This window comes from Oryza glaberrima, chromosome 3, assembly GCF_000147395.1.
Source record: "Oryza glaberrima chromosome 3, OglaRS2, whole genome shotgun sequence".
Classification (NCBI taxonomy): domain Eukaryota; kingdom Viridiplantae; phylum Streptophyta; class Magnoliopsida; order Poales; family Poaceae; genus Oryza; species Oryza glaberrima.
Window position 1 is genome coordinate 34,725,506 of NC_068328.1, and position 22,655 is coordinate 34,748,160.

Sequence of the window (22,655 nt, forward strand, 5' to 3'; positions counted from 1 at the left end):
CAACTCCTCCATGGGCGTTTGGTATTTGTTGGGAAATTGCTATACATACGACTTGTATGTACGACCAACACTCAGCTGCTGCTCGCCCTGGCCCACATGGAAAGAAGCAGACTTATATGGAATGCAGTGATTGGCTGATGAGGCGGGTCGGACAGAAGTCGGACGATAGGGTCGTATGTATAGCACGATTCTGTTTGTTGCGACAAGGTGAACAGTGTCAATCAGCTTGTGATGTTGCTCAATGCCTTTGGTGCTTAAGATGGATGATACTCAGGATGATAGCACAACTGGTGTAGTAAATTCGGTTCTACGAAATTCAGTCACAGTAACACAGTGCATCGTCCACAAATTGTCCCTCCCGATGCATATATTGTGGTGAGATCACATCGATATGGAGGAGAAATAATGCTTATACATACTGAATCAGCAACCTTATTCCATTTCACTCCAAAAAAATTTTAAAATGGTTGCATTATTGTATGTTCTAGCTACTGTCTACTCAAGAGATGTCTTCCAAGGCAAAGAAAATGCAAACTACTGTCTGTATGTACTCATGCTCACTCCACATCACTTGTACAACGCATCAATCTCTCTATGATATTTGGCAGTCACTTTGTCCCTCCGTAATTTCAAAGTGGGTGTTAGCAAACCATTATCCACCTGAATACAAGAAAATTTTTTTTTGTCAAACTTGCTAGCATGAAGAGAACTAACAAATTACCAGTACTAGGTGAAAACTTACCGTAAATGGTTCATCGACAATTAGAATCGGGCCAATTTGGAAGGAACAATCCACCATCCTGGCATTTATCAACAAAATATTCAACACAGCTCTTAAGTTAATTGGCAACTCAAAATTACAAGCATTCCCCCTCTTGACTATGCCATGCTACCATCCCTCAAACCCCTGTCTAAGTATCTAAGGTTTCAATACCCGCATATCAACAGCAATTTCCATAATCCTACTCTCTCTCCTTTTCTTTTTAAAAATTTCTTTCTGTCTGTCAACTGAGAGATTTAAGTCCAGTATGATTCTGGCCCATCGTAAAATCAACTAAAACTCTCTAGTATATTAGGCAAGAGAAATCAGAGCTCATAACAAACAGGAGAGAAAAGTAAAAATAGCATAAGCAACTCTTACCAAGTTCTCAGCTCATCATATAGCAAGTTCAAAACCTTATCTTTGGCTAGTTCGTTATTCCCATCAAGAATGGACTTCCTTTTAGCTGTTGCTAGAACTTCATCATAGTTGGGAACGATAAGAGCACCAATTCGCCGCTTGTCCTATGCAAAGAACAAACACATAAAGTTCATGATTTTGCTGGTGCACTAATATTTTTCATCACTCAATCTTCAAATAAAATTCCATCATAGACAACAATTAAGGTGGTCAAGGTTACAAGTTTCAAATAATGGTGACCCAGTGATTCTACAAATTATATTTCCTTACCGATTGAAGAACAAATATTTACCCACATAAAGGAGCCTAAAGTGACAGATGTAATAATAACGACAATACATATGTATCTCTATTCTTTAGATCATCTCATACCTGGCCAACAACAACTATCTGATTAATCAAGTCACTCCTGCTGGCTGCTTCCTCAATCTCAGCAGGTTCAACATTTTCACCTGCAAATCAGAACATTCAAGAGCAATCAGCTCTAATTAAATATTCAAGGGCAAGAAGATCCATATATGATTTCCAACCGCACATAAATTAAGTTTAATAGTGGTACATCACAGTACCATATATTCATAATCAACAATAAAAACAATAAAATATTTTAGAAAATACATAAGGTTACATTGTGAAAAGCAGAAACCAATTACAATCTTTAACCTGTTGTGAGAACTATTGTATCTTTTGCACGCCCTTCAAGAACAAGCATCCCTCCACACTTCCGACTTGGCCCTGTTGGACAGTGAGGTGCAATCCAACCAATATCCCCTGTGTCAAACCAACCTTCTTGATCCAAAACTTTATTTGTAGCTGACGGATTCTGTGATAACAGAAATTTTAGGCGATAATATGGAATTCCTAATAAAGTTGAATACTCAAATGGCATAACTTCATTGAGCATGGTGCCTTGACATAGATTATAAGATTGAACTAATTGGGTTCTCACTCTTCATTTTGGTTTGGGTGATATCCGTCAACACCATCTCATACTAGCTTAGTGACTCTTTTATGAGAAAAGGTATTTCCAGAATACCACAAGCCTGACCTTTTGTCAAATATTTTATGGAAGATATATCAGGTTGCTAAACTATGTCCAATATGAACTAGTCAGTGCTACAACTATGATGTACCTACAGCATTACGTCTTACCAAGATATATAATCTGATGTTCATTTCAGCCCAATATTGTGTTCGTCTTGACCCAAACATGTTTACTGCTCAAACTTAATTTATAGTTAAAAGCTTAATGGTATCAGTAAACTGAGAAAATTGAACCTTGTAATATCCCTTCATCACTTGGGGTCCTCTGACTTTCACAACCCCCTTTGAACCATCTGGAAGAACCTCACCAGTCTCCATATCCACAACCTTGATTTCCGTGTGCTTTACTGGGTGGCCAACTGTGCCAAGAACCTGCAATGTGACAAGAACTACATATTTAGTGTTATCAAAGGCTTTACACAGGAAATAGTATGAATAATCAAATCCATGCAAATATGCCAGGAATACAATAGGAGCTATAATCTCACAGTATGTTGACAGACTAATGAGAAGTATGACGATTGTTTTCAAGACGCCATCCAGATGCAGTTCACATCAGACAAAAACGTTCATAAAGCACAAAAATATCATTTCTCCATTATTTTCCCCTAAAATTGAATATACACTACCACAAAAGTTGGCCCTTCTTCATGCATTCCACAGGCCTTTTATGCATTTCACAGGCCATGTATGCTTCCAGATGAAAGCTTACTGGTGCAGTAAGATAAAAACATTTGATAATGGGTAAATCTGCCAAGGGCAGGCTTCTAATAATATCATCGTTTATTGCTGAAGCAAAAATGCCCTCTGGCAAGAATTTGTTTCCACTTATGGTGAGTAAATTTGCAACAGAATATGAAAAATATCCGGATTTACTGTTTAAGAAAAAAATGGCCTCAGAAGAATATGCTTTCTAATACACAAAACTGTTACTTTTCTTTTCCTTTTTCTAAACACACCACATATCCAAGATGGAGTTTCCTATAAAAGGTTATGAACTTCTTTATTCTGGTTGTTTTCACAGGAATAAGCATGTACGCAGTGGCAATACAATATCGAATATATTCTTTTCATGACAAAACCTGTGTTTGAAAATGCTAACAATGCACACAAATAATATCTAACCAGCATAATTCCGAGTTTGTGCGTGGGGCAGAGAGGGGGGGCGGGGGGCGGGGAGCTCTTACGTTACAGAATGGCCGTCTAGCAGCTACAACAGGGGATGTCTCTGTTAGACCATAGCCATTTTGCACTTTGACACCGACGGCCTGGAAGACCAAATTATTAATGAAGCCAATGAATATTTAACAAAATAAGTTTATTAAATGATAGACATCTACCTCAAAAAATTTGTCAACATGCATCGGGAGACTTCCACCACCACTAATGCCAGCCTGCAAGTTACCACAGAATTCACCGAATATATCTGTAATCAGCATTGGTGTTAAGGAAACTCCTTTCACACTCAAGACTCGAACAAGGATTATCAAGGTAACACAGAAACAGGCACATGGTGTTAAGTAAAGTACCTTTGAAATCCCAATTGCAGAATGGATTTTCTTGTAGACTAACGTCTTTGCCAGATTATGCAAAGGCCACAGAAGTGCAGCAACAATTCTTGCAGATAGCCAATTGACCATATACACAATAAAGGATGGTTTGACGGGATTGTTCGATAGGACTGTTCCCTTTCCAATGGAAGAGGAGAAAAATAAGAAGAAATTTGGATATTAGTGGTAAAGAATCATGCTACACCTACAAATAGAATTCATGGGATAGGAATTTCTAGATCAAAAGGTCATCATATATGAGACAAAGGGAAGATAACATCTTTGACTATTATAATTGCAGCAAAGAAAATGAAGTAGCTTGTGTCAGCTCAGGGTCCAGACCTCGTATATCCTCTTTGCCTCCATATATAGCAAACTTATCTTAATAAGTGCAAGAGCAACAAATTTCCGAGCAGTTGAACTGGAAGATATCTGTCTCTGAATTGAGCTTTACAAAGTGAAGAAGAAACATCAGAAAATAGATTGAAAAAGCAATCATTAAGCATTACAATTTCGCAAGAAAATGCCTGCATCAAGAACAAAGAAGAACATTGCCTACACTGACTGGGTGCTTCCTATAAAATTAGTTAGAGCTTACAGCCATTCAACACAAACATTTGGCAATAGAACTTAGATTATACAGGGAGTGCTTGGCATGGAGCCACATTGAGGGTATCAGTGAGCTGAAATAATGTTACATCTCTAATGCAAATTCATGTAGAATACTATATGGAAGCAGTTCAGCATTGTAATAAAAGAACTAACCTGTAGAGAGTCTCATAGACCAGTGGAACTGATACTATGTATTGAGGTTGGTATCGTTGCAAATCTTCCTATCAATAAATAGAAGATAAGTCGAATTTTTTTTTGACGCAAAAAGAGATAAGTCGAAATTGACTAAGCAACTTTGGCATCTTCGGAACTAATGGAAAATAAAACTAGTGACCAGAAAGGAGAATACGGCAAGCGAAAGTAATCCTATCATATCCATTATGATACTTGGGTTTGCCTAAAGATTACTACTTAGATGGTCTGGAGTCCTGCAGATTGTTACATGCTTATACTATATCAAACTCAAAGTTGTTATCCGTCAGTAAGCTGCTAAAGAAAACTACAGCATTTATGAATGTAATTATGGTCACAATAGCTCCTTAGTGACATCATAAGGCCCTTTATGCAACTAACTATAATAAGCTTATTTATGATTATGCATACCAAAATGTTACCTTCAGGTACTTGACAGTCGTGTAAACTTGTTGAATTCCATAAGTGAAGATGAAGTACTCGCTAGCACGCTCATACGCATGCCATGGTGGAAGCATGCTTAGGAACCTATCACCAGGTACTGCTGGTACAAAATCCCACAAATTTTTAATCTGCAAAACATAATTGCATAAAACTTTACTTGGATAGAAGAGGAACAGGAGTTCAGGTGTTCGCATAATAAGAAATCACATCAAGAGGAGACAAAGTAGAGGTTATTTAGCAAAGTGCAGTTTAAATTGCAATATTACTTTCATATAAGAAAATCAATATTACTGCTCTTTCAACCTGATGCAAGAGGTTTCGGTGGGTAAGCATCACTCCTTTTGGTGTTCCACTCGTTCCACTGGTATATATTAGTGTAGCAACATCATCTGGAGTAATAGTTTCAAAGACGACCTGCTGACCTATAGGAAAAGAATAAAACAAATTATGACTATAACACAGAGTTCTGACAAGACAACATCAAAGGAACTGTTTCTGGGGTGTAGGTTGAATGTTTGAGAATGTTGAACATGTAGCATAGCCAAAATTGCACTTGTAAAGCATAATAGCACAACTGCATGAAATGTCATTATCATTGTAAAAAGGAAGAACTTTCCACAAGATTAAAGTTGAGCGAGAGTTTTAGGTTAATGACTATTGTCCCAAGAAGTGCAAGTGCTCATCTTTAAAAAAAAAAAAAAAACAGAGCCCCAAGAGCCAAGAGACACTGTTGGAAAAGGAGGGGTGGGTGGCTGGGTGCAAATAGCTTAAATTGCAAGCTCTGAATATAACTAAACAAACAAGAAAACATTCAGCCAGAATATGCAGAACAGGTAGTCAATATTACTATACTGGCAGATCTATTAATTGTTTACTAGTACTGGATGTTTAATTGGTAAACCAATAAGTTTCTGCATCCGCCAGCAATGAAGAAATTTATGTTTGAACAAGTAAAGTACCAACAACTTTTAAGAAACCACCTGTGTACATTGTCACTGTCAGTCAGTAAATTTATTCTCGTTATACATGTTAAATTGGATCACATTAAACAATACCTTGTTCATGAGAGTGACGCAATGTATTACGGCTTTCTCGTCCGAGTTGAGTGATATCCTTGAAGTCATAAAGTGGTATTCCATTCACAACTTCACTGTTTAGGCATGATTTCTCACCCCAAAGTAGCACAATAAATCTTGCGTTAATCCTCGAAATAAAAGATTCTGCAAGCCGGTTAAAGAATTGAGGACTGTCCACAACAAGTGCAATGCTGTGATAGGGAAAAATAACAATATCATAATATGGAAAGTAAAAACGTGAAAGTGTAATGAAAATTAAATTGCAGAAGCACAAGACACTCATGGTACTACTATCATCGAACGATTCATATTGATTATAAAAAGGTCCACACAATACCTAGATTTATAATGTATGCATAAGTACCATGATAAATGTATTTTAGCCCAATGAACATGTCAAAATGAAATCTGCCCTGTTATTTTCAAATGCTGAAACAGGTTGAATCTAAAAGGTTGCCAATTTGAGTAATTTGTACCAAGAAAAGTGTATTAATCAATCCAGGCATCCAGCTCTAATTCTACCTCTAGATAGCAAGGAGCATCAAGCTTGCGCCCAATCACCCATACGGGCGCCTAGCCGTGTCCCCATACCCTAATATTTAACAGTCAACGCCTCCCTCAATTCATGCCTCAACAAGTCAACATTCCATTGAACAGAATTAATTGAACGACTCAAAAGGCACTTCCAAAGGATTGATTGGCTTCAAAATGCCAAGTACTGGATTCCGGAAGGTGCCGAGCTCAGCAGTTACAAACAGAAACTAATTAATCAATTTGGTTTCTGCAATTAGTACCACAATCAACAGTGGATTCACAAGGCTATCTGGTTGGAAGGGATAAATACCTAGAGCATCATTTAATGTTTTTGCGTAATTTTGGTTATCTAATGTTCACCTAGATCAAATGGTCTTGAATTCATACTTGAAAAGGAATTGAGAAAACTCACCTTTCTGAATGAGTGTATATTTGAAATAATTCTTCATCAGAAGATCTTGTTCCTCTAACAACATTTATAGCACCAGTAGCCATGATTCCTGCATTCCATGTCTCAGTGAAATAAAACTTATGAACATAACTACATAGCTAATAATGTATTCGAACCTCAGTCAAAGCAACTCATCAAGAAACCTGGCATCATAGATTATACGCGCACATTTAACAGGCAGATATCTGTGAAACAAAAAGGTGATTACCTTGATCTGCAACTAGCCATCGGCATGAGTTATCAGCAAAAAGGGCTATCTTTTCATCTGGAGCAACTCCAATGGCCCTTAGACCTTGAGAAAAATCCAATATTTCTTGTTCAAGCTGATTAAAGACAATAATTAACATGTCAAACTCAAATGTGAAATGGCATATGATACTAGTGCATTAACTGACAGACACACACACGGATAATTAAAAGAAGGAATATACAACCCCATCATTTAGCCTTCAGCTTATAAGCATAAGCGAAATTTTGAATTTTATAACTTAATTTTACAGTTGATTTTGAGGTTTTTGTTACCATAGTTTTTTTTTTTTTGCAGCGTTTGCTTTTAAATCACTAAGAACACGTATATAAAAGTTTAGCCCAAAAATTATTTTTTAATCTAATAAGTTGTTTCGCCTATAATAAGTATAAGCGAAAAAATATGATGAGGCTGTTAAAGGATTGCCAACTGGAATATGGATGTAGAATGCAGATAACTTTAGCTGACCCTTTGTTCTTATCAGTTGTCAACCATAAAGGCTTAGTTCTTTCTTTGGAAAGCGCACATGTAGAGTTACAGTTTACTGCAAAAGTTTTCAGGTAACTATGCAGTAAGAAAAGAGTACCATATAGTACAATTGTCTACTTGGTGTTTCTATTTTGGAAGAATTGTCTAGATCATCAGATATAAACAATATCGTTAGTAAAGTTCAAAGATGTACCTGCTTATAAGTCAATTCTGAAGGAGGTTCATGGTAAGGATCTACCAAAGCTACACGGTCAGCATATTTTTCTGCTGCTGTCCTCCAAATGTCTGGAACTGCCATCCAATCATGCGTAGTCAAACCATTTCCACCAGGTAATAGAGCACTCTCAAGTAATGGTGAGCACTTTCTGCGAACTGGGTTTTCTAGCTGCGATGCAGACATATGAAAGTTTTGGTGAAAACGTTGTAAGCGTCATATGAAAATTATTGTCTGTTGCACAATACTGAAGACACAATTTCACACGTATACTCATAATGTCAAAATCCAAAGCAATTCCAAGTAAAACAACCAGCAAAAAAAACGGCTCCTGCAAAAGCTAAACACAATCTACTGCTTGCTTTTTGAAGCCACGATCCTAGAAATGAATTCGTGACTGAGAGCTTGGGGACGAGCCGCAGCCGCTGGGGTACCTAGCAAATTATTAGCGAGGTGCGCCACCTGGATCGCCATAAATCGTGCGGCGTTTGCGCAATCTCTACCCATTCGAGAATCACAAGGAAATAGCAGCGGAGTAAGCACAGCCCGTTTGGATTCATCACGCTCACGGATGCGCTACGAGCAGGTTAGAACCTGAACGAGGCAACGAGATGACACACTACCGCTAGTAGTAAACGGGACGAACACCAAGCGGACGTGCCTGGTTGTAGGCAGTGAGTGAGTGAGTGAGTGAGAGTGACTGACCGTGGAACCCGCGGAGGGGGACGCCGCGGCGGCGTCGCACCGGAGGACCCCACCTCGGCGGTGGTGGTGGCGGCCCCGGCGGCGGGCGGGGAGGAGGAGCAGCAGCGCGGCGGCGGAAGGCGGTGGGTGGAGGAGGCGGAGGCGGCGGCGACGCAGGAGGAGGAGGGAGGCGGTGGGGAGCGTCGGCGAGGGGGAGCAGAGCGCCGCCATTTGGCCGGAGGCGGAGGAGGCGAGCATCGCCGGGCGCGGCGAGGTGGCGGCGATCGGGGGGGTCTCCACTGACGTGGTGGGGTTGGGGTGGAGGGGAGCAGCAGTGACGTGTAGCACACTAGCGGAAGGGGGATTGGTGGAGCGGCGGAGATGACGACGACGACGCCGAGATGGGTGGAGAGGTGAGGTGAGGTGGGTTGTCTGGTCTCGGGCCTCGTGGACTTCGTCGCTGTATGGACGGATCGAGGCGTGGGGCTCGTGAGCCTTTCAATGTGATCCGGATCTTTTGCGCCACTGATAGTATACTGTACAACAAGCGCACGCTCTCCCTCATGAATATACACACGCATTATATATACTCTGCTCCTAAAAACATCTAAAAATTAGATCGGTATATCTTAAAGTTGATAAAATTACCACTGACACGTATCACCTATCAATGAAAAAATAATTATGTGTAAATACGAACACTCATGTCAATTATAAAACTTAAACCGGATAGACAGGTTCCACCACAATGAACCTAACTAGTTAAACTAAGCTCGCTTTACTTCAGGGTTCACCTTTTTTATTGGACAGTGGATTCTAAACACTAGTGGCACGACGGTCTTCAGCAAATTTACTTTTGAAAAATTAAATTATCGACTTTGAAATTTCACTTTGAATATACTTTCATTCTGCGTCGAAAGTCGAAACCTTGAGTTTTTGTGGGGTTTTGGTTGTTTTTCGTTGAAAGCATGAACTTGAGTACAGTACATACTACCAGTGCCAGCCAAGAAAACGCATGAAAAGATTATTCAACAGCCTGCGAGAGAAGTGGAAGAAAACAAACCCTGCAGTGCTTATTTCTGCAGCATTGTGGTGTCTTTTTTCATGTGAAATTTCAATATTTCAATCAAAGGCCTCAATTGGCAAGCAACTCTCTCCCGTGTGAGTTGTGATAGTTCTGTTACAAACTGATTATACTACAGTACAATATGGAATCCAATTTATGGTCATGGTCCCATATGCTTATTTCATAACGCTCCATGATTACAATTGCAGCATCTGTCTAGGATGAAAGCGCGGACACTCTTCATTAGCTTGGAGTAACGCTGGGAAATTTGCATGATCCATGACCTGGAGAGAAAAATTTCACCGTTTCAACTTTCAAGAGTTAAAAGGGCAGCTCATTTCACTGATCCAAGCAAGCCAGTGTACACTGGAGTAAAACATATGGAGTATCTCTGGTGGGATGGCATCTTCACTGTCCAGTGAGCATTGAGGCGGCTACAGTCTATCTTAAAAACTGGAGTACTCCAGTCTCTGCAATATTATTTTCGTTTTAAATTTCTGTAACAGAACTTGCCATACTCTTGTGGTCGTTTCTCTAATGAAAAGGGGGAGGACTTTGTCCTCTTTGTCTTAAAAAAAAGGCCAAAAAAGCATGCAAGATGAAACTTGTTTATAGCCCGGGTTTAGTTCTCAATTTTTTCTTCAAACTTTCAACTTTTCTATCACATCAAAACTTTTCTACACACATAAATTTACAACTTTTTTCTTCAAACTTTCAATTTTAATCAAATTTCCAATTTTGATGTGTAACTAAACACACCATAGATACATTGCAATTTGTTAGTACACTCCTATTGTCCTTGTCCCCAAACAAAGGTGTGTTTTTTTAACCTATCCCCAACTTCTATTCTCTTATTTTTTCTCGAACCGCTAAACAGTCTATTGTTTGTTAAAAAAATTAGAAAAATTATTTTAAAAACCATATTAATTTATTTTTAAAATTTACTTTAGCTAATACACAATTAATTGTGCACTAATAAATAGTTCCATTCTACGTAACGGGAGATGACCTAACCCCTGCCTCTGAAAGTAGCCTAAAAACTTTAAAAAGAAAAGAAGAGGCACGTTGCCGCCAAAGAAAAAGAAGACGAAGTACGGGAGCGGTAGCAAAACTCACTTGGATCGGTGGTGGTCTCCATGGCGAGGCCGGCGAAGTAGCACCAGCCGCCGTACACCTTGCTGAACTTGTTCCAGTGCGCGCTGAACACGTAGCTCGCGTGCGCCGCCACCGTGTTCGGCAGGTAGCACTCGCCGCCGGCGCGCACGGGGGCGCACAGCGCGGCCTCGTCGGCGCACGCCGCCTCCATCTGCTCCCTCACCGCCGTCTCGTTCGCCGCCGCTGCCCCGACCACGCACCACAGCTTCCCCGGGTACGGCGCGTCGTTCGTCGCCGGCGGCGGCAGCGGCGGGTACGACGCCGGCGGGCGGCGACCCGTCAGGTCGACCTCGTACACCGCGCTGCCGTTGGGGTGGAACAGGCCCCAGTGCCGCTCCGTGGCGGGCCCCGTCTTGAGGTCCTCGTTGAACAGCGCGAACACGAACGCCGGCATGCGCATCCCCGGCCGCCGCGGCGTGCCGGCGCCGGACGCCAGGTGCCGCGCCATGTTGCGGTTGTACGTGGCCGCGTTCCGCGCGTTGGCGCCGAACTGGTCGAGGTCGCCGGCGTTGGGCCACCCGGTCTCGGCCAGCGCCAGCCTGACGCCGCAGTGGCCTGCGCGGCACATGGCGGCGACCACCGCGTCGAGCATGTGGTCGAGGAGGTTGGTGTAGGAGAGACCCGTGCCGGGGTCGTGGTACTGGTACGCCGGCGACGGCGATGGCGATGGCTCGAGCAGCGCGTAGTGGAGCGGCACGATGGTGTGGTTCGCCGACCAGGTGAAGTAGGTGTACGCGTCGACGAAGAGGTAGGAGTCGGTGCGCTCGAGGAAGGCGAGGAGCGGACGCACGACGGCGTCGGCGATGTCGGGGCGGAACACCCCGGCGGACGGCGGGAACACGTTCTGGCCGTCGAGGGCGTCCATGCCGAGCGTCGTGCTCACCTTGACGCGGCGCATGCCGTGGCGGCGGAGCGCGCGCTCGAGGTTGGCCATGGCCGGGACGAGCTGGAACCAGCGGGACTTGGTGGTGGGGTCGGAGAGGACCTCGTTGCCGACGAAGAGGTAGCGGAGGCGGCGGTTGCGGCGGAAGGGGAGGAGCGTGGCGGCGACCCACTCGTCGGCGGCGCGGCGGGAGGCGGCGAGCGAGGGGATGAGCTCGTTGGGGACCCCCGGGACGAACACGAGGCCGGAGGCGGCGGCCGGGGAGAGGAAGGTGGCGTTGGAGTCGTAGAAGCGGACGGCCGCGGCGCCCGCCGAGCGGGCGAGCTCGAGGGCTCGGTGCGGAGGCGGGAGGTCATCGCCCAGCCTGCCATAGTTGACACCCAGGAAGTGCGCGGTCTCCGACGCGGCGGCGCCGACGACGAGGAGGAGTTGGAGCGGGAGGCGGGATGATGCCATCGCCATGGCTGAGCTCTAGCGGAGCAACTCAGTTTAGTAACACAGTGTCAGTGGCAGAGCGGGATTACGCACTTGTTTATGAATTGATTACTCTTCGGACCCAAAATATAAGCACTTTTAAAATAATACTAAGTCACTTTAACTATTAATAGCCTAAAAATTAAAAAGATCAATCATTTAAATTAATATTACTAGATTTATCATTAAACAAACTATCATAATATGCAACTTTTCTTATTCAAAGCATCTTAACTTTATAGATATTGTTAGTAAAAGTAGCATCTCAAAAGCTATATCGAAGTAAAAAAAAAAATGCTTATATTAGTATTAACCTATCGATCCGATCTCAACGGCGATCAAGGCAGGAGAAAACCACTGTTTCGTCCATTGGATGTTTGGATCAGGTTTCAGAAATCAGAATCGATGCGACTCATGTTTCGATGAACGTTGAGGACAGTTGACCTCACGTTATCAGCAACCTGATTAATTAAAACTTCCAGTTCTTTTTTACTACTCATTGTCTTAGGAGATGTAGCAGACAGGAAACGTGATTAGGTGAAGAACAGCAACGAAGAAAAACAATTGCAAACCTTAAAACAATCACAGCAGAAGCATTATAATACTACCAGAAGATTAATAATGCACATGATGCATCTTCTTGAGTTAGTGCGACTAATGAGCTCAACCTTAGGGGTTAACAATCTCAAAAGGGAACAGCATAGCACAACTTGCGGGCACAGCATAGCACAACTTGCGGTCTCATGGTTCAAAACACTACTAGTTATATTTTTCTTTCATAACAATGTGATGGATAGATGAGAAAGAACGATAGATTTAGTTCATTTTGATGAGAGACACATGCTAGTTATATTTCTCCCGCTTCAACTCCTCTGGGGCAACAGTACTGCAGTTGCTGAAAATTAAACCAGAGCAAGAAACACAACTACAGAAGAGAGCAGAAGAAAATTTCGAACCAGAGAGCAAAAAGCAACATTTGTACTGAACTACCATGTAAAATCAATGGTCTCTACTCGGCAGCTTCGGCATATGACATGTTCTTTGTTTCCCGCACGCGCTCAAGCAGCGCCGAGCTGATTTGGCAAACGAGAGCTCCTTCCCGTGTAAAGTTCTTCATGTGGCTGGCAATGAAAGGGCGATGCCTAACAGCAGACAACCTTCAGAAAAGAGGGTGGCCGCACGGTGACAGCTGCGCTTTGTGCAACAATGAGGAAGAGAGCTGTCAACACTTGTTAGTGGACTGTCAATTCACAAACAGAGTGTGGACAATGTTAAGGAGCTGGCTCGGAGTCTCCTTTTCCTTGCCGGGGGATGAAGGGGAACACTTGACGGAATGGTGGCGACAAGTGCGGCAACTGTTTCAGCCAAGCTACAGGCCGGCCTTTGACACCCTATGTATGTTGGTCTGCTGGATGTTATGGAAAGAGCGCAACTTGAGAATCTTTGAACACAAAGATTGCACTGCAGCGCAAGTTTACAGAGCCATTAGAGATGAAGTGCTGATTTGGAGGGAAGCTGGTGTGTTTAAGCATAGAGAGTAGTGTGTGGGAGTTTTTTTTCCCTCCTGGGTTCCTTGATCCCTAGGAGTTCTTTTTTCTTTTGGTGTGGGGGGGGGGGGGGGGGGGCCTATGCCCTGCGACAGTATAATGTCGTATGTACCTGGCTCTTTTTTCTCTCTTATTAATACAATTCGGTTGGTCGATTTTTTGGCCGACCCGGCAAAAATACCATGTAAAATCGACCTTTCTTATGGAGGTTCACACAATCTGATATCCAATCATACAGATCCATGCAACAATCACCTGATAATTCTGTACAAATGCAGCACGCAAAACCTAGAAATGGAAGCCCAGGCAAACGCCACTGAGTTTGATCCGATTTACTTAGGATAAGCTTCCAAACAACAAATAAAATTCCATCACCCGCAGATCAGAACAGCGTTAACGATAGGCACCAAGAAGTAAGGTTAAATCCACAGACCCACACAAAGGCCCATCAACATTAGGATATTATGTAGTTCACCCATTTATTTAAGTAAGGGACTACCTATACATTTGTCGATAAATTTTCTCCTAAAAATTTGACAATTCTACACCTTGCGCATAAGTAGGAACAGCCTCTGGTCCAGCTCAAAATTCGCAGCACTGGAGGGATCACCCTTAAGCATCACTAGGAGGCCACCAAATGATGCATACATCTCCCTGGAAGTAAAACAATATTACAGCATGAGACAACATGGCATTTAATAATATTCAGACCACCTGATATTGGAAAGTGTTGGGATTTAAATTACTATAAAATTCAAAAAAAGAAGAGGTCGAGCAATTCATATCTGAACAAAATTCATCATGATCGATTAAAACTGAAATCAAGTTCCTTTGATGTTTGGTATATCTTATAGAATTTCCTTTGTAGGACTCTGTTGCAGACCCACAGTCCTGATTCATCATATCTAGCAGCAAAGGCTTCATGGTTACATTTTATCTAAAGCCATAAAGAACATCAAGCTAGTTGTTGAGGTGCTCACTTGACAAGCTCAAATAATATGGAATCCCATTTATTATTTGTTCTCGAGAATCAGGGCATCTCAGGGCCAAATATTTCTAAAAAGAATATGTACCAGGAAGAAGAAGTTGGACATCATACAGGCAAACAATATAAGGCATTAGCATTATTGACAGAAATTCATAGATAAGTTGTCTGACTACCATTAGTAATCTCAAGGAAAAAAAATCATACACTTTTTTAGCATTTTGATCAGAGGTGTCTTTGTCTTCTGAGATCTTATAAAGCTTCCCATGCATGACATACTCATATTTGTCAGCCAGAGTTTTCCTGCCAGCCTGAAAAGGAGATACTTCAGTGTTAACTTGCCTACCGGGAGTTTTATCTATGTGCCTCACTTTTGTAATTCTACAAGCAACAGTGGATACAAATTATGCATCCATAACTAGCAGCATTCGATATTACACAGAATTTCAAGGCCTACTTGTACTATTGAGTGTCGTACATGAAATTACTAGCAAGGGGAACCACCTGTGTAAAGAAGGCGCTATCTGGGGTACCATCTAAGTTCAAAGTAGGAACCAAGACCATGGTAAATCTGTCACCTGGATGCATAGGATAGACATCTGTGGCAACATCTAACTGCATGTACATATCGAACTGGTCACTGCGAGCTTCGATACGAGAAACTGTACCCACAAAAGAGGACAAAGAAGAATGAAGTTATATTTGAAATAAATAGCAACACATTCTAGGAAAGGTTGTCATATATAATTTACAGCATGTACTGACTGAAACATCAGCTAACGCATATACAAATGATATGGTGCGGCAATCCTAGAGTACAGAACCCCTTTTTTTACCTTAATTAACCACATGATTCTGCAAGAACATGATTTGGTTGACAACATAGTAAGTTTGAAAGGGGAAAAAAATATGAAGTGGTTCTTTCTTTTCAGTTAGGTATGCATCAATAGGTAAATAAGCTTACAATATCTAAATCATGAGCTGCAAAGATACAATTACAAAGCTCCTCGATTGCCAGATAAACAACTACGTGACGATACCGCGGTGCATCAATTCATCGAAGAAATAAAAAGAAAATCGTTTAGGGGCATCCTAGCATCTAACACAGCATTTATCGCACATAACAAGCAGCGCAAGGTTTTGAAACCATTCTCCCGAAAGTGAGAAAAAAAGAGAATCCAGGGATTAGTCACCTCTGTCAAACTTCTTGCCATCAGGGTCGAGCCTGGTGACAGTGAAGATGTCCTCGAAGAGAAACTCGGCCATCCCACCCTGACGTCCCTACATCAGAGGAAGTGATCAGTCAGTGTAAACCCTACGCCATCGATCCCCCCACAAACCACTACTACCGAAGTGACCGGAAAAGAAAATTCGATTCGCTCCGGCGGAGCAGGCGGACTACTTCGCAGAGATGGGTGGATTGAATATCAACCGGAGATAGCGGAGGAGGTTGTATATGCTGCGAGCTCACCGGAAGAGTGGGATTCTTCGTCAGTTCGTCCGCCCTAGGTCAGGGCTATCGCAGGCAGGACGGCGGCGAGACGGCGAAGGCGGAGCAGTGCTACTCGGGTTGGGTATAAAGCCAGAAAAGGCAAGGCCCAATTGGGATTTGGCTAGCAGGTCCAGCCCAACTTCTGAGTTCCCGCGAATTTTAGGAGGAATAAGTTCATCCGAGATCCCTAAACTTATCAACGAATCCGATTTTTTTCGTCCTTCAACCGAAAAAACAGATACAAGACACAATAGGTCCCTCAACTATCGAAACCGGTGCAACATAAGTCTCAAGGCTGTTTGGATGACGTGGTGCCTACACATAACTTTAAAAATGTCATGTTAGAAAAAAATATATTTCTATAATGTGTAATTGAGCTTTAATTCAATTAATGTTGTACATCAAATCCATCTGAGCTCTGCACAGAGCATTTGTTTTTTCCATTGTATAATAAAAAAAGATAGGACATATAAACCATTTAAAGTATATTCATACTACACATCGAACAAATTAAATTTAAACCAATATATATGCTTGTCGTGCCAATTGAAAAAACAATTGTACTCCAAAAATCCATTGTATAAATATATATTCTTTTCCATCAAAACAAGAACATTGATTGTTTGCTTCATGAACAGTGATTATTTGATCAAATAAAACACATATTTCCAAAAGGGATAAATTTGTTTTTTTTTTTTTACAAAAGTGGCTATGTTTAAATTACCGATATCTTAAATTGTACGTCATTGCAGTGCGATTTGTTCAGAGTGAATGAAAAGTGCATTCATAAGCCATTCCATTTATCTTGTTTCCAAAAGTCCATGATATGTTAGAAATCAATAGGGCATAATATGTAAGATATTCCTACAAACTGGCCACTGGAATTAACCTGAAAAAGGGGGGAAAAAGAAGCATTGGATTATGCTATCAGGATGTGCAAATCCGTCCAGAAGAAAATTGAGAACCAGTAAGGCTTGCCAAGTGCATCCTACATGGTCAAGCTCTTATCTTATACTACCATTTCAGCACACTTTGTTTTTCAGATCGATCATTGAGGATATTATGATAAACTTTTGCTGCCATTGCGCTGCTGCATGCGCCGCACATCTACATAATCCTTTGCTCTAGGGCCAGTGCTCCCTCAGCAAAAAGATCTATCAGAATAAACAAAATATCATCAGAAAACACATAGGATATCATTAGAAAACAGTCAGGAATTTCAGTACAGCTCATCGCATATGCAATGTAAGTTGCAGATTGTTTAAAACAAAGATGACCCTCTTTGCAATGCACAATAATTTACATTTGGTAACATAATAAATCGACAAACAACCATGTAGTTACCTGAAACAGATCAATACAAACATGATCAACAAAGCAACATGATTTATAATACGAACCCCTAGGGAACATATCAACCATCGACAAACTGCTCTTGATCAAATCAAAGAACAACAAATTGGAACGCAACAAACACATATACACAGGTAAAAAGAAAAGTAGATCGAGCGATGCTTAGGCCTTGCTGTCAGGCGGGATCAATGGCCTGCGGGAGCAGGGATGAGGAGTCTTGCGTTTGACATAAGAGAACTTTCTTTCCAGTCTATATAATTAACAATTGGATAGAATTAATATACTCCAACAAGCAGGTATATAGGGTCATTGATACACTGCAAACTCATTTTTATTAAAAAACCAAAGACATTCCTTTGATCGCAGGATGTGCATTATACCTTCTTGGAACTTGACTCTGTAAACTGAGCAATGAGACGAGGGTATGTCGTGTCGAGGCCTCGGATGATCCCGCAGCAATTCCAACCTTGACAAATGATCTGAAATTGAGCAATGATCTGAAATCCGAGTATTGGAATTGATTCGGGTTAAAATACTGTGATCATCCGAGGCACCAATTTCAGGTTAAATACCACTAACCGCTAAGCAATTCCATCATATATATTCAGCCAAGTAAAAGTAATAGGAGAAATTGTTGTAATGTCCTAATTTTCCAACCCAAATTAAACTATTTTTAAGTGGAGCATATCATCATGAAATTTTTGTGCCTGAGCTTCAAAGATATCATCACCATGCAGTTTATTTTACCAAAATTAGCAGCTGAGCTCTATCTCATCACGATCAACGAAAAGGGAGAAATATAATTCAATGTTCTATCAATAAAAACTAACCTTGCCCTGGCAAGTTGCAGCCCAACTGCTCACGCTGCACACATGTGCTCGCAAGTCACAATTGATCCAATATTTGATGGGATCTATGATGTACAACTATAATGCAGTGACAACCAATGATTCTCAAGTATGCTATATACACTCCACGTTGCAGAACAGCAAATTCAAGGATCCAGTAAAACTGTTTTATTGACTATATAGACAGAAGGTTTACGATTGCATCTGTGTACCATCCGCTGTCATAATGAGAACCTGGAAACAAAATTCATATAAATAGATGTAAACAGTAGTTGCATGATGGAATCCCAAAAATATTTGGTGAAATATCAGTTTTTAATAACTCCTGTAGGAAATTTAACCAGTATAAATTTGCCATCTAAACTTACAGGGAGACACAAATTAACATGTTCAGAATTTCAGATAGAACCTTTAGAGGCATTTTGTCAAGCAACTCATGAGCAGCAAGGCATTCTATAGCATTAATACAAACTACACAATGCTAGTACTAAACGTTCCATGGGGACTTTCACCATCACAAAATTCAGAAAAGCCACAATAGCATCTGACTGGATGAGTGTCAAGCATGCAAGTAATGTCAAAAGTCACAAACATTGCAGTTGCAGGCATCAATATGCTTGATTCTGTTAGAAGTACTCAGTTGGCGGCGGCGATCCAATCAGGATTTATACCAAACTAAACGAAATTGAAGTTATACAAAAAAAAAAAATTAAAGTCAATCGAAATGGTTGGCGACATAGCAAGGATTAGCCGTACCTTCTGATGTGCTCCCATATTTCAAAATTAGTGTGCAATCAATTTGACAATGGAGACGGGATTCGACGGCGGCGCAACGCGGTCGGAGCGAGGGGGCACCGGCAGTGTCGGAACGCGGTCGAGGAGGAGGGGCGCTTTCGTGCCGGCGGAGTCGATTTGGATGAGGGGAGGAGGGGAGTTGGCGGGGAGGGGCGCCGGCGGCGTCGCGCGCGAAGGCGGGCCGTCAGAATCGTCTGTGGCGGCGGCGGGGGAGGGAAGGATCGGAGCGGCGATGGTTAGGGTTAGGCGGCAGCCGGCGCTGAGAAATTTATGATTTTGCTATCGCAATCGGATGGTTTCGCTGGAATACTATTTATTAAAATGTTATTCTAAACTAATGGAGCTTCACTAAAGCGCCCTTTTGGTTTTTTTTTTTTTTTCTAGAAATGATTTCGCTCTATTTTAATTTTTATTCTGACTAAAATACCCTTGTCTTATTAAAATGTTATTCTAAACTAACGGAGCTTCACTGAAGCGCCCTTTTGGGTTTTTTTTTTTCTAGAAATGATTTCGCTCTATTTTAATTTTTATTCTGACTAAAATACCCTTGTCTCTTTTATCTGTTTTACCAGATCGAATCGATCTCATCCAGCGTCATCCCGTGGCTTCGGCGTTGTGAGGAGGAGCCTGGGAGCGGCATCGGCAGCGGCGACACCCGTCGCGCCTGCGCATTGGCTCCGGCTCCAGCGCCGGCGCCGGTCCCCACCACTCCTCCACCTGCTCGGCTGCTCCTCCTTGTTCAAGATCTCCTGCATCTGCTTTCTGGAATGGAGAGGGCAAGGGTACATGCACTGATGCACGCGAACTCCAGCTGACCATCCCTGATAGAGTCGAACAATCCAATGGATGGCCCGACGCCATGCACAGTGGCGCAAGCAGGACGTGCGGCGCCGGCGCGACGGTCAGCTAGGTCGGGCTCGCGGCCACTCGCCGATGGTCCTTGCTCTTCCTTAGCTAGGAGAGATGAGATTAAATAGGTGATTATTCTTCTTCTACCCTATAACTAGCATGGTGGCCCGTACAGATTGTGCGGATAGCATCGTTATATTATCTCTCATATAATAGTATATATGTTTTCTCATTATATTATTCGAATATATTAAAATGACAACATAATTTAAAATTTTGCAATAACTTTACAAAACTACTAATGTGTAATATCCATATTGTATTTTATATACGTGTTAGTTATTAATTATTTTTAATATCAAATTTTAGTTATTTGTAAATTATATATATTCCTATATGGACTCTAGACTCGTATTTTAATATTTTCTTTTTTTAATTCCGAATTTTCTGTAAATTGTATTTCTATATACTCTTTGCTCTTCTTCCAATATTATTTATTTTTATTTCTGAATTTTTATTATTTCTAATTGTATTTCTATGTGGACTCTAAACTCATCTTTCAATATTCTTTAATTTTTAATTTCGAATTTCAGTTACTTCTAAATTGTATTCCTATATTGATTTTAAACTCTTCTTCCCATGTTTTTCTTAATTTCGAATTTTAGTTATTTATAAATTGTATTTTTATACGGACTCTAAACTCTACTTTTAATTTTATTATGGTTATTCCCAATTTTAGTTAGTTTTAAAAATCCTATATGGACTCTATACTCTACTTCTAATATTCCTTATTTTTTAATTCCGAATTTATTTTTTTTTCTTAATTGTATTTCGATATGGACTCTATACTCTACTTCTAATATTCCTTATTTTTAATTCCGAATTTCAGTTATTTACTAATTGTATTTCTATATGGACTCTATACTCTACTTCTAATATTCCTTATTTTTAATTCCGAATTTCAGTATTTCCTAGTTGTATTTCTATATGGACTCTAGTCTCCTCTTCTAATATTTCTTATTTTTTAATTCTGAATTTCAATTATTTCTAAATTGTATTTCTATATGGACTCTAGTCCCCTATTCTAATATTCCTTATTTTTTAATTCCAAATTTCAGCTATTTCTAAATTGTATTTCTATATGGACTCTAATTTTCTTTTTCCCCGATTAATGTGAGAATTTATAGGCCATGAGAACAAACGTGGAGGCTTCTTTTTCTATTCATTTAATAATATAATAATAGATAGATAGATAGATTCATCAACTACTGCTTACATCCTTCATACTTCATTCATCAAATCCAAGGATTCTCAAATCATAGTCATACAATCCAACGGCACGGATCCCTTACCCTCCCCTCTCTCCCCACGCACGCTCCCCACCCACCCCCACCCCGCGCACGACCCCTCTCCTCTCTTTCTCTCGCACGCAGCACCGGCGAGAAATTTGTGATTTTGCTATCTCAAACGGATGGTTTCGCTAGAATACTATCCCTTCAAAGTGATTCATTAAAATACTATCCTTAACTAAGGGGTGTTCACTAAAATGCTATTTTAGGTCTTTTGGGTTAATACTAATGTTTTTGCTCTATTTTATTTTGTGTTGTGACCAAATTACCCCTGCTACTCCTTTCTCTCAACCTCTCTATACCGGTGGTGTACGACCTCTCTGATCTGCAGAGCAAGGCGAGCGTGGAGGCAGCTCATCTCGTACCCAGCGCGAGGCCACATGCAGCCTCTGCTCCACCTCACCACCGCCGCCCTCCACATGCCCGCCGCGCTCCACGTGTGCGGGCGCGCTCCGGCGGCAACGGCAGGGTGGTGGCCGTGCTGTCGGATTTCTTCAGTGGACGCAGTCGCTCGCTGCCGAGGCGGGCGCCCCGCGGTTCGTCTTTGCGCCGTCCTGCGTGCTCGCCACGGCCGCCACGCACTCCCTCTTTTGTCGCATGCCAAGGCTGCCGTCGCCAACGGCGGATGCCCGGTCATGCGGAGGAGGGATCGCAGCACGGGCTGCCACGGCACGGCAGGGAAGGGGTGCCACGACGCGGTCGTGCAGCTCTCGGCACCGCGCCGCGCGAGCTCCAGCTCGTTGGAGACGGGTGGCGCCGCGGCCCCGAACTCCTCCACGAGCCACCGCGCGGGGTCCGCGCCGACGCCGCGGGCGAAGACGAGGAGCGCTCCTGCCGCCAACGCCGTGTCGTTCTCCCGCGTCGCCGCCGGACCTCCTCGTGACCCCTGGAGGATGGAGAGAGGAGAGGGAAGAGAGATGGAGAGAGGAGTAAGAAGGGTGAGAATGACATGTGGGCCCACGTGGGCCACACCATTTTTTAATTCATTCTTTTGGTGTAACTGACATGTGGGGTCAAAGTTTTTATTATTTTCTAAATCAAATTGCCACGTCAATGCCACATCAATGCCACGTCAGATGAAGACCGAATCAATTTAGCCACGTAGGCGCCACGTCAGCTAAAACCACCGTGCAAACCGCCAT

At 42.0% G+C, this 22,655-nt stretch overlaps 3 protein-coding genes across 7 annotated transcripts; all 3 read right to left on the reverse strand.

Moving 5' to 3' along the window:
* Positions 1-340: 340 nt before the first annotated feature.
* On the reverse strand, positions 341-9,159 carry LOC127769009 (probable acyl-activating enzyme 16, chloroplastic). Its single transcript, XM_052294688.1, has 18 exons — positions 8,739-9,159; positions 8,013-8,204; positions 7,292-7,406; positions 7,045-7,132; positions 6,078-6,289; positions 5,326-5,444; positions 5,001-5,150; positions 4,540-4,607; positions 4,117-4,222; positions 3,754-3,912; positions 3,565-3,618; positions 3,412-3,492; positions 2,459-2,596; positions 1,844-2,003; positions 1,553-1,632; positions 1,142-1,284; positions 743-800; positions 341-660 (listed from the first exon to the last, which is right to left on the reverse strand). The coding sequence occupies exons 1-18, from the start codon at positions 8,973-8,975 to the stop codon at positions 568-570; spliced, it is 2,253 nt and encodes a 750-aa protein (XP_052150648.1). The 5' UTR covers positions 8,976-9,159; the 3' UTR covers positions 341-567.
* A 711-nt stretch (positions 9,160-9,870) lies between these two features.
* LOC127769010 (probable glucan endo-1,3-beta-glucosidase A6) lies at positions 9,871-12,283 on the reverse strand. Its single transcript, XM_052294689.1, has 2 exons — positions 10,900-12,283; positions 9,871-10,067 (listed from the first exon to the last, which is right to left on the reverse strand). The coding sequence occupies exons 1-2, from the start codon at positions 12,281-12,283 to the stop codon at positions 10,027-10,029; spliced, it is 1,425 nt and encodes a 474-aa protein (XP_052150649.1). The 3' UTR covers positions 9,871-10,026.
* Positions 12,284-14,131: 1,848 nt separating this feature from the next.
* On the reverse strand, positions 14,132-19,602 carry LOC127769013 (DNA-directed RNA polymerases II, IV and V subunit 8B-like). Of its 5 annotated transcripts, none has more exons than XM_052294698.1 (9): positions 19,277-19,602; positions 18,503-18,754; positions 18,053-18,151; positions 17,209-17,473; positions 16,260-16,644; positions 16,021-16,108; positions 15,332-15,489; positions 15,035-15,138; positions 14,132-14,496 (listed from the first exon to the last, which is right to left on the reverse strand). In XM_052294698.1, exons 6-9 carry the CDS (start codon positions 16,091-16,093, stop codon positions 14,385-14,387), a joined length of 447 nt encoding a protein of 148 aa, XP_052150658.1. In that variant the 5' UTR covers positions 16,094-16,108; positions 16,260-16,644; positions 17,209-17,473; positions 18,053-18,151; positions 18,503-18,754; positions 19,277-19,602; the 3' UTR covers positions 14,132-14,384. The 5 variants fall into 5 exon arrangements, with proteins under 5 accessions (XP_052150658.1, XP_052150657.1, XP_052150655.1 ...); XM_052294697.1 differs by having other exon boundaries at positions 16,299-16,644; positions 18,053-18,138; positions 19,277-19,601; XM_052294695.1 differs by having other exon boundaries at positions 16,299-16,634; positions 19,277-19,601.
* Between the last annotated feature and the right edge of the window lie 3,053 nt (positions 19,603-22,655).

What these genes read in the sequence shown, in the direction of transcription:
- LOC127769010 (XM_052294689.1), bottom strand. Translation starts at nt 12,283, where the DNA reads ATGGCGATGGCATCATCCCGCCTCCCGCTCCAACTCCTCCTCGTCGTC. An exon ending in GGAGACCACCACCGATCCAA is followed by an intron (nt 10,068 to 10,899) that starts GTGAGTTTTGCT and finishes TTTTCTCTCCAG; the next exon opens with GTCATGGATCATGCAAATTT.
- LOC127769013 (XM_052294698.1), bottom strand. Translation starts at nt 16,093, where the DNA reads ATGGCCGAGTTTCTCTTCGAGGACATCTTCACTGTCACCAGGCTCGAC. An exon ending in TGGCAAGAAGTTTGACAGAG is followed by an intron (nt 15,490 to 16,020) that starts GTGACTAATCCC and finishes TTGTGGGTACAG; the next exon opens with TTTCTCGTATCGAAGCTCGC. An exon ending in GATCAAAATGCTAAAAAAGT is followed by an intron (nt 14,497 to 15,034) that starts GTATGATTTTTT and finishes TTTTACTTCCAG; the next exon opens with GGAGATGTATGCATCATTTG.
- LOC127769009 (XM_052294688.1), bottom strand. Translation starts at nt 8,975, where the DNA reads ATGCTCGCCTCCTCCGCCTCCGGCCAAATGGCGGCGCTCTGCTCCCCC. An exon ending in CTGCAATTGGGATTTCAAAG is followed by an intron (nt 3,619 to 3,753) that starts GTACTTTACTTA and finishes GGTAACTTGCAG; the next exon opens with GCTGGCATTAGTGGTGGTGG. An exon ending in TACAATAGTTCTCACAACAG is followed by an intron (nt 1,633 to 1,843) that starts GTTAAAGATTGT and finishes TCTGATTTGCAG; the next exon opens with GTGAAAATGTTGAACCTGCT.